General features: G+C 32.4%; 1 protein-coding gene across 1 annotated transcript; it reads left to right on the top strand.

Moving 5' to 3' along the window:
* The first annotated feature begins 1,115 nt into the window (after positions 1-1,115).
* On the top strand, positions 1,116-15,154 carry LOC126914136 (nuclear receptor subfamily 2 group E member 1-like). The gene is made up of 5 exons (XM_050717613.1): positions 1,116-1,239; positions 1,356-1,446; positions 10,593-10,829; positions 12,356-12,579; positions 13,288-15,154. The coding sequence occupies exons 2-5, from the start codon at positions 1,362-1,364 to the stop codon at positions 13,957-13,959; spliced, it is 1,218 nt and encodes a 405-aa protein (XP_050573570.1). The 5' UTR covers positions 1,116-1,239; positions 1,356-1,361; the 3' UTR covers positions 13,960-15,154.
* Positions 15,155-16,252: the final 1,098 nt, after the last annotated feature.

The following is a 16,252-nucleotide window of genomic DNA, read 5'->3' on the forward strand; positions in this document are numbered from 1 at the left end:
TCTATATATAGAGAGGTAAATCTAGATATATAGATATATATCATTTCTTGAGTTGTATTTATGATATAAAATTGTATACACATCCGCAGTTTAATAGTAGTATAAATAACAAATTCTTTCGTATTTCTTTTGTAAAAAGATACCTGCGTAGTGATTGTTCATGTATTTTAGAAACCGCGTATAAAATATTATTTTATCTGTATTTAATAGATTTCATTATTCTTAGTATGAAGATGGATATCTAATATCAGGTTTCAAGATTGAATTGCAACATGTTTAAATGTTTCACAATTAGTCTTTCACAGCATATCTTTATTAATAGATACAAGAAAATATTTCTATAAAAGTCTAATTAATTACGATAACTATTGAGTGAAAACTAGCCCAACCTCTATTAATTTCTAATAAATACTGTGATAAATGACACATTTGCTGTATACATAATATGTATATAAGATATATCAATTCTTGAATGAACTAATTGTACTACTCATTTAATAATACTCATACTTCAGCATTACGAATATCTTTAACATTTCCAAAAATGAAAAGCAAAAATTCATTAAAATTCCTCAAAATCTTATTCGAATCCATCGCTGTCCGTCAAATTCATTCCAACGATTTTTAAACAAATTCCATTCCACAATTTCACTCCTTTTGAGATTCCATTCTCGAAAAACATATAAATAAAGGAATCAGCAAAGCAACCGCTAAGCTACTGATTATCTGTAATCCCAGTGCAAAAGTGTTGCTAAATTAGTTTGGTTGCGGAGGGGGGTCACTGCTTTGGTGATCGTGTGGCACGAGGTCCACGATTACGGGCAAAAGGGGTGCAAGTGGCTTCGTTTTCACCTCGCTGCCGGTTGAATAGCGGCGTGAGTGTGTGTCTTCACAAAGGGTGAGAAGGGTAGGAGACATCTGACGTCCTTATTCGTTCGCCACCTTTCCCCTCTGGCTCTGGTGACGTTCAGCCCCCATCGAAGCAGGGAGGAACCAGCTCCTTTCGAAAGAACCGCCCTTTTTCGAGGGTAGGGAAGCTGTTGGCCAATGAAGCGTTCCGACGACGTTCCACCGTTTGTTTGAAAACGGTCACGAGCTGTGCTTACTATCAAGAAGTCCTGGCTACGATGACTGTCAGTCACGTTTCATCACGGAGCCAACCCCCTCGCTTCGAGGGTACAGGAAACAACGTCGAGTAGTCTCTCGGTTTTTGGATTGCGGAAATTCTACGTGTCACATGTTAGTTCTCAGTTAAAAACAAACCACTCGTACGCTGATCTCGCGCGATTGAAAGTGCATTAACTCAAAGTTGGTTCTTCGTTCTTATTGGGATTGTTCTTGTTTGTTAATCACAGTGTGTTATGGAAGAGGCGATCCAAATGCAGACTCCAGAAACACAAATCGGACATATGCCCGTGGTACAGCCGAAGATGTCTGCATCGTCCAGTAAGTTTCAAGATTTATTTTATATTTTTGTTGACGTTTGTGGAGAAATGAAAAGTAGTGTTGGAATCAGTTGTATGTGTAGATAATATGTGGTAGAATAATATGCAGTGAGGTTATTCTTTAAAATTATTGGTGTCGATTATATTTGATTGTTTATATTCGTTGGTGGTATTTTGAAAAAAAATGTATATATTCTGGTATAGTATACCAGAAAGAGAAAAATTTTAGAAGATTTTGTTCTTCACCGACTGTGCAAATGCTAGTTTATTTTTTGTAATCGTTCCTAGAGCAATTTATTTTCAACTTAGAAGTAATTATTTATATTTTGTCACTTTCATATTTTTCAATTTTTCATAGGACCTGCTGTCTTGAAACACGATTCATATAAAAAGAAGTATCTAAACGATATTTTTCAATTAAAATTTAAATCGCAAAATTTTGAAAGTGAAAAATTTCTCAATATTAAATGTATCTCTATATTTCATATGTGAAATTAAATTTTATACAAAACGTTCTATTTCACAGAACAGTGGTCATGGTCCTTTTTCGAATCTAAGTAATAACTAAATATTTGCCAAAAAGATTTTTTTCAAACCAAATTTGGAGATACCTATACTTGTATAATGGTACCATATAATTTTATCTGTCCAGTAATATTCTATTGTATGATAATAATTACAAAGTACCTTTCCTGTAACAACTTATTTAGGAAATTACCCTAAAGCGTAATAAAATTTCTCATCAATATCTAGGACGAACACAGACATAATTCAATAATGTTGTGTAATTGAATGTAAACTCAATTAATTAATGTAAAATGTAAACTTACTTTCTTGTTAACACGTGATAAATATCCGAATTGCATGATGACGTTTGCAAACATTGAAATTTGATGAAAAGTTATCTTTTCATTAATATGTCGTTACATAAAAGCTAACCGATTTGAAATCATAATTCTGCAGTAACGTATTCGTAAATAGGTAATTATAAATATCCCGCTATTAGATACAATCATTACATTGACAAGTTCAAGATTTTACGAATACGTTTAAATAAAAACTAAAATCTCTGTGTTTACTGTTTACATTCAGCCACAAAGTATTACTGAATTACATTTCTGCTTGACTTATAAGTTAATAAGATAATAAGAGACTACGTATCAAAATATTTTTCTGGTGTTCTATGAATTATGAAAGAAAAACGCCTTTATGTATTATATATTATGCATTGTGTAATATATTACATACTTTATAATATATATATGTTACGTCATTGAATTTGTTTTAATGATATACACAACACTGAATAGGATCAATTATATAAAATGACACATATAACGACTTTTTAGATTTTATCGACTTTAACAAAAAATGCTTTTTAGTTATTTTTAATATTAACAAACTATTATTTAAAACACTCTTCTTCAGATTATTGTAAGTACCTATAAAATTGTTACGATTATTATCATGAAATATTATCCATATAACTGACAGTATATAAATTCATATCAAATCGCTTTACAATGGTATTCACAAATCTCACGACGATATTCATGCACTTTCGCTTGCAATCATACATACGATAGTCTCGTAGTCTCACAAAACTAAATTTCTCAATACAGTTCAATATTCAATTTTCCACGCAATTATATTCTAAATGTTAGTATATGTATAATTCTCTGATTCTCAATAAAATTAACTATAATTAATGACAATACACAAATGCAATATTATAATTATGGTACTACAATATAAATTAATGATTTGCTTGATCTTTTATTCTCTAAAATATTTAAACGTGAAACTCGAAAATTGTCAATCTACCAAAATTATTTCATTTATCCAAGGAAACACCTACAAAGAATTTTATATTATTTTCTTGTATTTTATTATATATCACAAGGTCTTTGGATTGTTTTCAATCCCTTGTCTTCGACATGTAAAGAATATATCGTTTGCTAACACTTCTTATAATGACAGCTGTGCTTACCTCTCAAATAACTATAAAATGGGATTAGTAAGGTTAGTTCTGAAATGATGTGCTTTGTAAATACCATTAGGGTTTAGGTTAAGGTATCTAACCTGGTATCGCTGTGCTATTGTTTCACTATGTAACGCTACATAATTACTTATTTTATACATCCCGATACCTGAGAACAGGTATGAACTTTTCCAACTTCATTACACTTATCAGTGCTGCTAGAAGTTAACATTTGAGAGCATAAAGTTCTTACAATTTCAGAGGTTTTGAATAAAATTTTGTATCATATTGGGCTAGAATTCTTGTGTAGTTTGGCATATTATTTAGGATAATTATTTCAAGTAAATAATAATAAGAATATTTATGAAATTTCATAAAAAATTAAGTAATATTAAATTAATTGATTTAATTTGTTGTTTAAATTGTTATTTAAGTGTGTTAATGTAGACTTTAATTTAGGAAATCTAGTTCATCTAAAGAAAATATACGTAAAAATAAGATATAAATTTTTATTTCATATATCCGATCTCATGAGACTGGCTATATTGTTATTTATTTTACGACTATCCATGAAGTGTTTTTAAACGATTGGAGAGAATTTTGATAGGACGCTTGAAAAGTAATCGTGTATTATCACTATTTCGCATTTTAATTGTTTTACATCGTATTACAATTATCATTATTATATTTAATATTTCTGTTACAAAACTTATTTTATTGCAACAGTAAAAAAGTTAAAAATTATTCTATCTCTCGAAATTAAGATACAAATTCACGTGCAAATAAATATGATCAATTAAAACACTTTTTCTTCTGTTTTTGATTAGAACTAATTCTTCCTTTCGGTATTTCTGGGAATCTACGTCCTCCTAATTATTATAGTTCCCGTTTAGTTCTTTTTTATTTCGTAATCGAAATCATATGTGTTTCAAATATAGCAATACCATTCTCGTTCTGTCATTTACAAAGCATTAATCACATCGGAGGGTGCAGGGATAATTATCCTGTATCAAAAAAGGGTGCTTGCCATCACGCGGCTAATCTCGTGTGAAACAAATAACATATGCAGTATTTAAACGAGACGGATGATCGTGCATTTAAATGACTCGTCTCCGGTGGCATTCAGCCATGAGAAAATAATGGCAGATGGTCAACATATAATGCGGTAACCACGAATCTCCGTAACGAGGTAACAGGTTGTCGTGGGTGGTTGAATTCGAGCGTCATTTGTCGAAAAATCAATGCATATAACTCGTTGCTGGTTGACTTGAAAATGATCTTAAGACCTACTTGGATAGTTTACTTGCATAATTGAATTGGCAAATGTATTTTATAGAATATGAATATGTCTATAATTGATTCGACGGAATTTTAATCTTACATTTTATTGAAATATTTTTTTAAATTATATTTATTGTATTTCATGGCATAGAATATTATAAAAAGACGTGATGGACGTGACTTAATGATGATCTAAATATTTACTGAAATATTTTTACAAACTATTACGATATATTCAAACGATGTATTAAACATTGTCAGATTTAATACATTGAGAGAGTATTTTTCGAGAGAATATATCTCGAAACTGCTTTAATGAAAGTTCTCATCCAAGTGTTATTTTTTATTAATATTTCAATGGATGTAATTGTTAAACATAACGCAATAATAAAATTCGTTCGATACGATGGAGGGAATAGTGAGGCAGAAGAACAGATACATGAAAATCGCGCGGATCTTTCGCCGAAGCGTGAATTGGACATCGCAGCCCCTATAACCGTAACGCGGCGAACAGATGACGAATGATCGCGCGTGCGTTATATGCACGTATAGGTGTATATCGGTGGTAGGCGTTTGTTTCCTGACACATGCCGCGAAATTTCCATACCCCACTAACGATGCGCATAACACCTGATGGACAGTGACATAACGGTACGAACGATGATGATGTCACCCAAACTGTTAGGTCTTATCTGAATATCGTTGAGAATGAAAATGTTATTTTAGTTAATATGATTGGATAATTTTTTGGTGTAAAAAATTAAAATCATAGTAGAATAAATCAGCAGGAATTGAATGTCACGAAAGATTTTACTTTCATGATACTGTGGCTAAAAGCCGTTTTATCCGAAAATTTCCGAAGCTCTTCGTCGCGCATTATCTCAAGGAAAGATTATATCCTAACTTGCCCTGTTGAATACTGAAAAATTCTACAAATAAGATTCTATTTCTTTGCAAAATAAAATTGTCAAATACAGCTGTGAACAAAATTTTAAATTCAAGTATTCAAATATTTTATATAAATATATATAGTCCGAATAATTAATTTTTATTAAACGAAAAAAGAATTAGATAAACTTGAATAGCGATTACGTGCAAGAAAAGTTATCTAGCTATTACGAAAAAGTTCTGACAGAACTTAAAATTATACTCAACTTTTCGTTCGACGTTCGACGTTCGACGAAATGCACGATAATTTACCCCTTTTCACCCCTTTACCCCGAATCGCGACGAACTTTTCCCTCAATTTAGTTGTCACGAACATCTAACATCGAAGTTACCCGACCAATGGACTTGAATGATGATAAAATCCAAATAAAATGTCGCTTCAGCAGGAGTGAATCATATCCAATGTGCGAATCAATTCTCAAATTAATCATCTGATAATAATTGTTGTCTTATGGGTGTAATATTAAATTATTTACAGATTTTTATATCTTGAACGCATTATATCACGCTCAAAATTATATAGGGAAGTTATCGTCATTCAATTTCTTGGCAATTTATTTATTTTACAGAGTTAAATTATTTTATCCATCTCTTCTTAAACTACTTAATTAATGCACCAGATTAGACTGAAAATTTAAGTATATAGGTTTTGAAAATGTTATGTTATGTTCAATAATTTCCGATTACTTACTTCTAATTAAACATTGAACATAATGTTTCTAATCTTTTATTTTTTAGTTAACTTTAGGTTCCTCCTTCATTTCTTTTATTTTTTTCTTTCTTTATTATTTTTTTATTTCTTTATTTATTAAAGACCAAGCAATGGAATAATGTATAAAACTAATATATACACGGTGTTATTGAAAGAAACCTAAATAAACTGTTTTACATATTGTTCTAACAAACTTTACAAAGAAGTGTATAAGACTATAAGTGTTTTCAACTTCTTCAATCTTCATAAAATTATAAAGTCTATGATAAATTAACAAATAGTGACGAAACATTTAGTCAATCTCTCCGTAACCATAATATTAAAAAATCAGAATTCAGATATTAATAATATATATAAGTTTATAATATCCACAAAAAATGGCTTATACGCAGGTTCAATTTCGTGAAAATAATCATCCTATAGTAACAACGTAACAAAATAAAATATTTTAAAGCGAATGACGACGACTAATCGTGTAAATAAAAATGAAATTAAGAGACGAAGGGAGACGTAGAGAAAATCATTGAATTTTGCAGTCCCCTTTCCATTCGCGATTTGCGTGTGGTTAATGGTAAGCAAGCATGCGCTTTTGCGCATTAAGCCGGTGTCCGTCTCCTTTCTGGACGAAGGGCGAACTCGATCACTGTAAAAATTCCATGAATGATTGACAAGCCAGAGAAAAGGAAAGCGACGGAAGAAAGATGACCAGCACTCGGTAAAACATAGACCTCGATTCCACAACGATGAAAAATTCAATCGCGAATGACTCGCGAGCCACGCCGGTCGAATGCAAATTTGATGCAACGCTCGAATATCGGCTCGTAAAATGTGCATCGCGTGATTCTACCACGAGCATGTGCGTTCCTTCGTGCACGCCTCTCTTCCTATACTCGTTCATTGTCCTTTGGGAGTTAGTTTCCAATTGCTATTAAAATAAACACTCGTATGCAAGAAACAACAGGCTTCTTTTGCTTTAGTCAGCTGATAAATCCGATGGTTTTACTTCGTTGACTTTATTCTTGCTCGTCCGTTTCTTATATTTTGTAAAGCGATCATTTCCGAGGATATGATTTGATTCATTTATTTTTTAACGATTTTTATTAAATCATGATAAATACAGTTAGATGTATAAAGAAGTGAATGGTTCTTTAAGGAGTTATTTTGTTGTTTGATTGTCTTACTAAAAACAATTTGAAACTCGTGATAACTTTTTTTTGTAATCTAACTTGCACTGAAATTATATATAATACTACAATACTTACTATGTAGGAGAAAAGGGAAAGAAAAGTAAGTTAAGTTTGAATATAAATTATTCTGATTTAGGATGATTGCTTATAACTCTGTTCTTTCGAACTTAGTCGTTTATTGACAGTTTTATAGATCTTCTAAGACACTATGGTTGTTGAAATTACAGTGTCACAAATCCTTGGAAAAATGTTTTTTAAACAATTGTTGCATGCTAATATGAAATTGTGCAATTTCCAAAATCTTTAAATAAAATTATTAAATTATTTTTTAAGAGCGATTCCACTTTTAAATAATATATACCTGTAGGTGTTCATATTATTTTATTAAGTTTTTATCAAATAATACCAACGTATGTATCTTATCGTATCAAGAGGCTTCTTGGAAAGACATTCGCTGAAGTTTTAGTAAAACTCTTTCTGTACGTGAAAAATATACGTGTTTGCGATTCAACTTTCCCTTTATCGTGGGAGAAAAGGGTCTTTAGTATCGTGCAAGGGTGCACCCCTGTCATTGCAACCTGCTTGTTGCAGTAGTTAGTACGCGCGCATCATATTTCGTATAATGCGTACATTTTCATCGATATTTTACGCGAAGATATGCTCGACCCTCTGATGTATGTCTTTCTTTTTATGTTTCAAATTTTAAGTTTCGGGAAAAATTAATAGATTTAGGCTGAAATTGAATTAACTGGCGAAATTTTGTTGGAAGAAATCAACAGGTAGTTCCTCGTTCCTAATTGAATTGATAGTGTTCATTTACGTAATTCATTTTGAAGCTTTTTTAAACTTAATTACACTGAAAATATAGAATTATATCGATTCTTCCTAATGGAACTTAAATTGCAAATATCGTTGTGACTTAAAATCGAAATTAGGAAATTTGAGAATTAAAAAATTATTACGATCAACGAATTTGAGATGTTAAATCAGATAAATTTTAATGTTGTTAAAAACCATTAAACTTTTTGTATTATAATTAAAGTAGGTATAGCACGAGATAGCCTATTCTTGTATGACTTTAACACGAAATTTATAAGTAAACTAAACATTATAAAAATAGGACGTAAACAACAACTTATCTTATCTTTAAATATCTATAATCATAAAGTAATTTACTTTGGATATTTCTTGAATATTTTGAAATATTATGTACTCAAATTCAATACATTCTTGCCCATTTAAATTATTTATTTATAAGCGCATAAATATCCGCAATCTGTTTTTCAGTTTCGTGTTATCGTCTTCGTCTTCTGTTGTGCATTCTTCCTTATATCGTCTAACATAAATGATTCATCTAATAACATCATTAAATTATTAAATCATAAGAACATACAATATTTTTTACGCCACTAATTCCAAACATGGAAAGATATTTCACTACAATATTAAATACTATTACACATTGTGCTTGGCTAATGACCTTTCAAATAGCCACCCTCAATAATACCTAAAAGAAAAACTGGCGCTAAAAAATCATTTTCAAACCTAACCGAAATTTTCTTTCTTTATCTCTCAAGCAAACACCCCCAGATTATCCTTTGTCCAACAACGAATTAGACTGTCGATAAACTTTCCTTCTGGGTTTCTCTCTTAGTGTGTGCAAGTGAAGGGGGGGGGGGGGATAGAGCATTGGCGGAATGCTACGAAAATGTTTAACCTTCTCCCATAATAAGATCCACGTTAAGTAAGATAAAGGAGCTGAGGAAAGGCCGATCAAGGGAGATCAGGTGATACGAGCGAAGTGTCGTGTTTCTGGCTGCTCACTTAAGAGCTGGTGAATGCAGCAGCCACATCCGGTCCATTCAGCCCCATTCACGAGTCTCGTCGAGCTCAATAGCGTAGGCGGAGCCCGCGACAACGAGTTGGTACCCCCATTATAAACGTACCACACCCTTGCTGTTTTATATAGAGGGCCAGCACGAACAGGTATAGAGGCGCGTACGTCCAGGAGGTCGTTCTAACTTGGCGACAAATCGATCCATTCATCGGCAACGTCATTCACGGGATCCGTGTTTTCGATGGTAAATGGGTTCCCGATTCAAAATACTGGCATTCTTCCAACTTAAACGCGCCTTTTTCCTTTCTTCTTTACCACCAGGAACGGGGTAAGAATACACCTTTTAGGCAAAGATCGATTCAGAACCAGAGACTTCTATCGTACGTTCTCTTCGCTCGTTGTCGAACTTAAGAGGCGAGGCATAGAGTATTCGATAACTGAATATGCATGTGTTCGTGCTTCGGAACTTGATCGGCTATTTGTGGCTATATATATGGGAGCTTTTGATATTTTTGGGAAAATTGTTTCAACGAAGTTTGCATTGAAAATAAAGTTTTGAGTACACTGCATGTGAGTGGCACGCGTTATTTTTGCAGTTCTGCCAATTTCATGTCATGCTTTCATTTTCAATTGCTTTTAAACGTTATCGGATTAATTTGATGCTGTACCTACGCTTTATTTGTTTAAACCTTTCATTACGATGAATGTATATATGCATCCATAATAATATCTTGCTAGAAACATATGTATACGTTCTGTGCAACGCAGAATCATTTCTATTTTCATTTACATGTTTCATATTATAAACTATTATAGAGTAATTATTCCACATGCACATATTGTTCTTATTAATGAAAATTGTTTACTTTATTTAGACCTAAGATGCCTTTAATCCTGAGGCTTTTAAAGTGAAAAAGCGAATTACTCTGTAATGGTTATTACTCATATTGCAAAGGTAGAATTCTTTTATTTTCTTTCTTTCTGCTAGTTTAATTATTTGCAATGTTTGGTTCAGATATTTAAAGTATTCAAAATTAAAGATACATATAAACCTAAATTATTACATTACTAATAGCTATTTTCTTTTATTATACTTTTGGCGTCTAATAAATTTATACGAATCGTTTGATTAAATTAATTTAATCAACTAAATTAAATTCGTTCACAATACTGATAAAAAAATATTTTTATATTATTGCAGGTCGTATTCTTTATGATATTCCCTGTAAGGTATGTCGGGATCATTCTTCAGGAAAGCATTATGGGATTTTTGCTTGCGATGGGTGTGCGGGTTTCTTCAAGAGATCGATACGAAGAAATCGCCAGTACGTCTGCAAAGCAAAGTCTAAAGGGGGTTGCATGGTGGATAAAACGCATCGAAATCAATGTAGAGCATGTCGCTTAGCTAAGTGTATTCAAGTCGGCATGAACAAAGACGGTAAGTTCCATGATGTATTATAAAATTTATCTATCGGCTACAACGTAAAATGTCGATAAATTTTTCACATTAGGAAGATGTTAATGTTAGAAACAATATTCAAATAAATTTCTAATTCCTTCCGATATTTTGAAAACGAACATAATTTCTCACTATTTTGTCGTTTGTATCTGGTTGTAGAATATAGTAATACGATAACATAATACAGGGTGCGTTACGGCATTTTCAATGAATGTTAGGAAGCAGGTAGTGGGGATAGAGGCTTGAGTAGGAGGGTGTTTAACGCTTCAGGCTATGTGATTTCATTTGTTATCATGTCGCTGTGGACATCAGAGCATCGAGTGTTCGTAGTCGATAGTTTCGTAAAGTGTCGAGTCGGTTAACGGAACTCAACGACTCTTCGGTTGCCATTTCAATATTGGGTGTCATGAGAAAGGATATCATACGTCATTTCAAGTCGCGATATAATGTATATGTAATATTTATAATATAATATAATATTTGGCATCATTGGCCCATATTTTCCTGATGACAGTGGGATCACCACGTCTGTAAACTCAACTCAGTGTATCAATATGATCAACAATTTCTTGAAACTACAATTACGGAGACCTTCAATGTGTGATTTTTTCTGTGGGCTTATCTCAAGTCACGCGTATACAAACGAAAGCCACGAATATATGTTAAACATTTATGGTGTAAAACTTTTTGCGAATGAATACAGTGCTAAAGAATTCAAGATAACTTTATACGGTTCTGTACGCAATTAAAATTCTTTAGAGGATTATATTTATGACACCAATAAGATAGCTTTGCATTGAAGGTTGCTACCTCGGATATCGATGGTTTCGGGTGCAGAAAATACCGGACCTGGCTTTAAAATTTATAAGGGTCGGATAATTGCTATAGTGTGTTCCAACGCCTCGGGTTCGCGTTAGCTTTCATTGTTTATGGTTGGAAAGTCTGTGAAATCTCAATGCCTTAAGCGTCTCAGTAATGTTTCGATCAATTACAAGGCACAGAAGAGTGGATGGATGAGTGCCTAACTTTTTAAAACTTGCCATTTTTCGAAATTTATTCCTAATGTACAAAAATATCAGCAAGAAACAGGAAGAAAGGCGAATGTCCTGCTTTTACTAGATAACACACCATCCCGTTATAGAATTAAATAAATTAAGAAATGAACTATTTGACATTATGTTTTTTCCACCAAACGTAACATCGTGAATGCAACCGATGGATCAGGCTGTAATTGAAAAATTCAAAGGATTATATAGGAAAAATTTGCTTAAAAGAATAGTGCTTGGGGACACACAAAACTTAAGTGTAATATAATTTGCAAATAATTGAACATTAAAAGATTGTTGCTATATATTAAACGAAGCATAGTGTTTATTGACTGTGAAAAATCTTAGCGAAACACAAGGAAAATTTATCTACAAGATCTTGAAGTGTATGAGATAAATAAACACATCTAGAAATATATGTTAAATTATATATTAATATAAATTTTTGTATTTTTCAAGCCGTGCAGCACGAACGGGGGCCACGAAACTCAACTCTGCGGAGGCAGATGGCCTTGTATTTTAAAGAACCCGAAATGATGGCTAGCATGGTGCCCCCACCAACGACAGCTTTGGATCTCGCTTTGCCCAAACCACCGACAGAATCTAGAGTCTCCGTAGCTACACCAACTCCTCATCATCTTCTTTCACATCCTGTTTACTGTAACAGCTTGGCCGTATCGAAGGTATATATGTATATATAAGAAGAAGTTTGCGAATAATATGTTGTTCAATTCACGAAACACGTTAATAAATTAGATAATCACTAGATTGCGGATACTCATATTTACAAATTCATATTCCTATGAAGCAATGGAGTGTAATGAAATATATTGTAATGTAATGTAGTGTGTTTTAATGGGACAGAATGGAATGGAATAGAATTTAAACAGAAATTAGTTTCACTTAATTAACAAGCATTATACTTCCGATGTTTTGTACATTTTTGCATGTCATACGCATTCTGTGTATGTTTGCATTTTCGTAAATGCATAAACGTCGTATGTCTAATGATTGATATCTGTGAAATTGAGCTCGTCACATCGAAATGGAAAAGAGAATTAAAAAATAACGTTTTAGGCTTCTATAAATTCGTATATTTGGAATATAAAATATAGAACGGAAGATGAATTTTGGCAAGAATTATCTACGAATAACATTAAATTTTATTCTGTCGTTTAAGATAATTTCATGGAGTATTTTTACACGTACAATCCCCTACAATCCTCTACAAGCTCTAAAATCCTCTATACAGAATTTTACAACAATTTCTGACTCTCAAATTTTAGAATACTTTCCATTTCTGCAGAAGTCAACCAAGTTCACCATCTTATTCTAAACACATCCACTAAATCTACAACCACTGAACACGAGGTTTTTATTCAAATGTATAGATACCAGTCAACATGGCGGGTTTGCCATCTCTACCATTGATCCCGGCGGTAACGGCGGAGTCGATCTGCGAACAGGCAGCCAGATTACTTTTCCTGAACGTTCATTGGGCCAAAGAACTAGCAGCAGGAACAACCCTGGTCCTGGAAGATCAATTGACTCTATTAGAATTCTCGTGGAGAGAACTATTTCTCCTCGCCGCCGCTCAAATCCTTCCAACGTTAGATCCAACTACCCTTCTCCCACCCGCACCTCACGGTCTCAGTCTGGCAGTCGAAGTGAATCGATTTAGAGAAACACTGGCTGGTTTTCACGCGATGAATCTCGATCAGCATGAGTTCGCGTGCATCAGAGCGATCGTACTGTTTAAAGCTGGACTGGATAGCGAACCTACCCCAAGCAGTAGAAGTAGCAGTGGATCAGCCTCTCCTAGTGTCGGAAGTAGACTCAGGGACGCGGCAGCAGTCGCCAGACTGAGGGATGGAGCACAACTTGCACTTGGTCAAAGATTAAGTGGTGCATCGTTAGGTGCTCTGAGGTTTGGAAAATTACTTTTGTTGCTCCCTTCGCTCCGTTCAGTTTCCACGCATGCCATCGAGGAGTTGTTCTTCAGGAGGACTATCGGCATCATTCCTATCGAGAGGATCATTTGCGATATGTACAAGGCTGCTTGAGTGGTATGAATTCGTTTAGAGTTGTAATGATTTTGATATATTCGCCTCCTACATACTGAATATTTAGTCAGCTGAAAGAAATGAGAGAGATACAGAAACCATTTAAGTGCTTCTATTTCTAAGAAGAAAATACGTGTATTAGAAGAACACGATTGAGGACAATTGTGAAATTTTCGATAAGTAAATGAATTTAGAATCTTATCTTTTCTTCCTATCGTCTCATCATTTCTTCTTAAAGAATCCTCTCAATTCTTCTTTCAACTTAAACAATATTTTAACTCACTCAGTGCATAATTCGATATTTTGTATTAAAATTTAAAAAAGCAAAAAGAAAAAAAAGAGCAAATTAGAAGAAAATATTTCAACAAGACTTGGAGTAAAATAGTCAAAATTTTATAGCATTTTCTTGAAAATCTAATATATAAAGTTCATGGAAGGCCAGGCCAACGAACCTCAATAAAATACTTAACGAAGAAATGTCTCTATAGAAAATTGTACAAAGCTATGTCAATAACTGCAAAGATAGAGTTAAATGTATTGAATAGCATCATGTAAAGGAATGGGATATATGAAGCTGTGATGAAAACATATCGAGAAAAAAAAGAACGATGCGTAACTGGAAATAATGAACTAGAGATACGTGATGATAATATATATCCATTATTTTTGTATTATATATATTAGTGTATTTCACGGAACTCGACCATCTTAAATATCTGGCTTATTTTTTATGATAGGAAAAAATATCAAAGGAATATTCAGTTCGATGTGTGATAGATAAAAAAATTTTCTCAAGGCCGCCTTTTTCGAGATTTCAAGCTCATCGAAGTATTTTTAAATGGGATAACATATTTTCATTACAGCAGTCTTATAGCTCATAAGACACAAGTTTAATGATGTGCACTATGTAGATTAATGGCTAATTAACTTATAAATGGAGGAAACTTAATTTCATTGGAACAATGTGTCGTGTAATTGTCCCTGATGCTAAAAAATGTAAAGAAATTATTCATTTTCTGTCTTCAAAAGTATATTGAGTTGAATGGTGCATATTTCTAACACCTCCTGCAATAAATCGTTTGCATTGAAACATGCAAATCTTACCTTTATCTGTTTGTCGTACAAACATGATTTTCTCGATGAAAATCACGTAAAGGTCAACATATTGTACATTTGCAAATTCGAACCGAATATTCTCTTCTTTTAATATTTTTTCCTTTCATAAGATATAAACGGGACATTTAAGATGCTGAAGTTAAGTGAAATATCCTATATTATATTCCAGATGTCGTACGTGGTACTATAATTATATATATATATATATATATATATCATAACTATATATATATGTGTGTGTGTGTGTATATAGTTACATATATATAGTTATGATAGTTAGTAAATTCGTGTAAAATTTATTTTATTTTAGTTGCGTTCGTGGCAATATGAAACTTTTTAAAATTTAAAGTTTTGTTATTGAAATTCTGTCAGTAATCGAAGATTTTATGTAAACTTTCAAGTAACTAGAAAAGTTACATGTGTTAATAAAATCAAGCAAAATGAACGCACGCAAGTATAAAATAGATATATGTACTTCTGTCTATACGAATTAGTATTATATGGCAATGACTAATTTTACGAAAATAATAGGCGCCTATAGCGCTACTGTATATTTGAATGATACATAGGAAATATATAAATATGTTAATAAAATGTTACAGATTATTTAGTTGTATAAATATACATTCCTTTAACCCGTTCTTTCTTGTTAAATGTAGAAAATCGAATTTTTCTTTTCTTCGACCCTTGCGTTAATTTTTAATTCATAATTTGCATTTAATAATTCTCAGTCTTATGAACTGACATCTAAGAATCAATTGAAATTATACAAAAACACATCTGTCTTGGATTATAATTCGTGTTACAATATATTGTTTAAATAATGTAATAATATTACGAAGTATTCAGAATGATTCATTTAGAAAATAATTCTCTGTCACCAAGACTTTTTGCGTTTTAAAAATAAATACACACACTTCCTACTTTTCATAGAAAATAAATATTAATTACATTACATGTGATGATATTTATAATGTTTTGTTTGATGACTTACCTTAGGCCCTCTCGCGCTACGTCGTGAAAATGATAATAGCGCTTTTTATTGTTTCCCTCTAAACTGCAAACCAATCTAAGATATAGAATGTTAAGAAATGAATAGGAATTTATTTTGATAAATCACTAATAAGAACTAATGAAGAAAAGGAAAAATAAGCACAAATGGAAGGTTAATGCTTTT

The sequence above is a fragment of the Bombus affinis genome, chromosome 3 (assembly GCF_024516045.1).
Source record: "Bombus affinis isolate iyBomAffi1 chromosome 3, iyBomAffi1.2, whole genome shotgun sequence".
NCBI classification, from domain to species: Eukaryota; Metazoa; Arthropoda; class Insecta; order Hymenoptera; family Apidae; genus Bombus; species Bombus affinis.

Excerpts from the sequence above, each read along its gene's own strand:
- LOC126914136 (XM_050717613.1), top strand. The coding sequence starts at position 1,362 with ATGGAAGAGGCGATCCAAATGCAGACTCCAGAAACACAAATCGGACAT. Across the intron at positions 10,830-12,355 it reads AGTCGGCATGAACAAAGACG|CCGTGCAGCACGAACGGGGG; the intron begins GTAAGTTCCATG and ends GTATTTTTCAAG. Across the intron at positions 12,580-13,287 it reads ACAGCTTGGCCGTATCGAAG|ATACCAGTCAACATGGCGGG; the intron begins GTATATATGTAT and ends TCAAATGTATAG.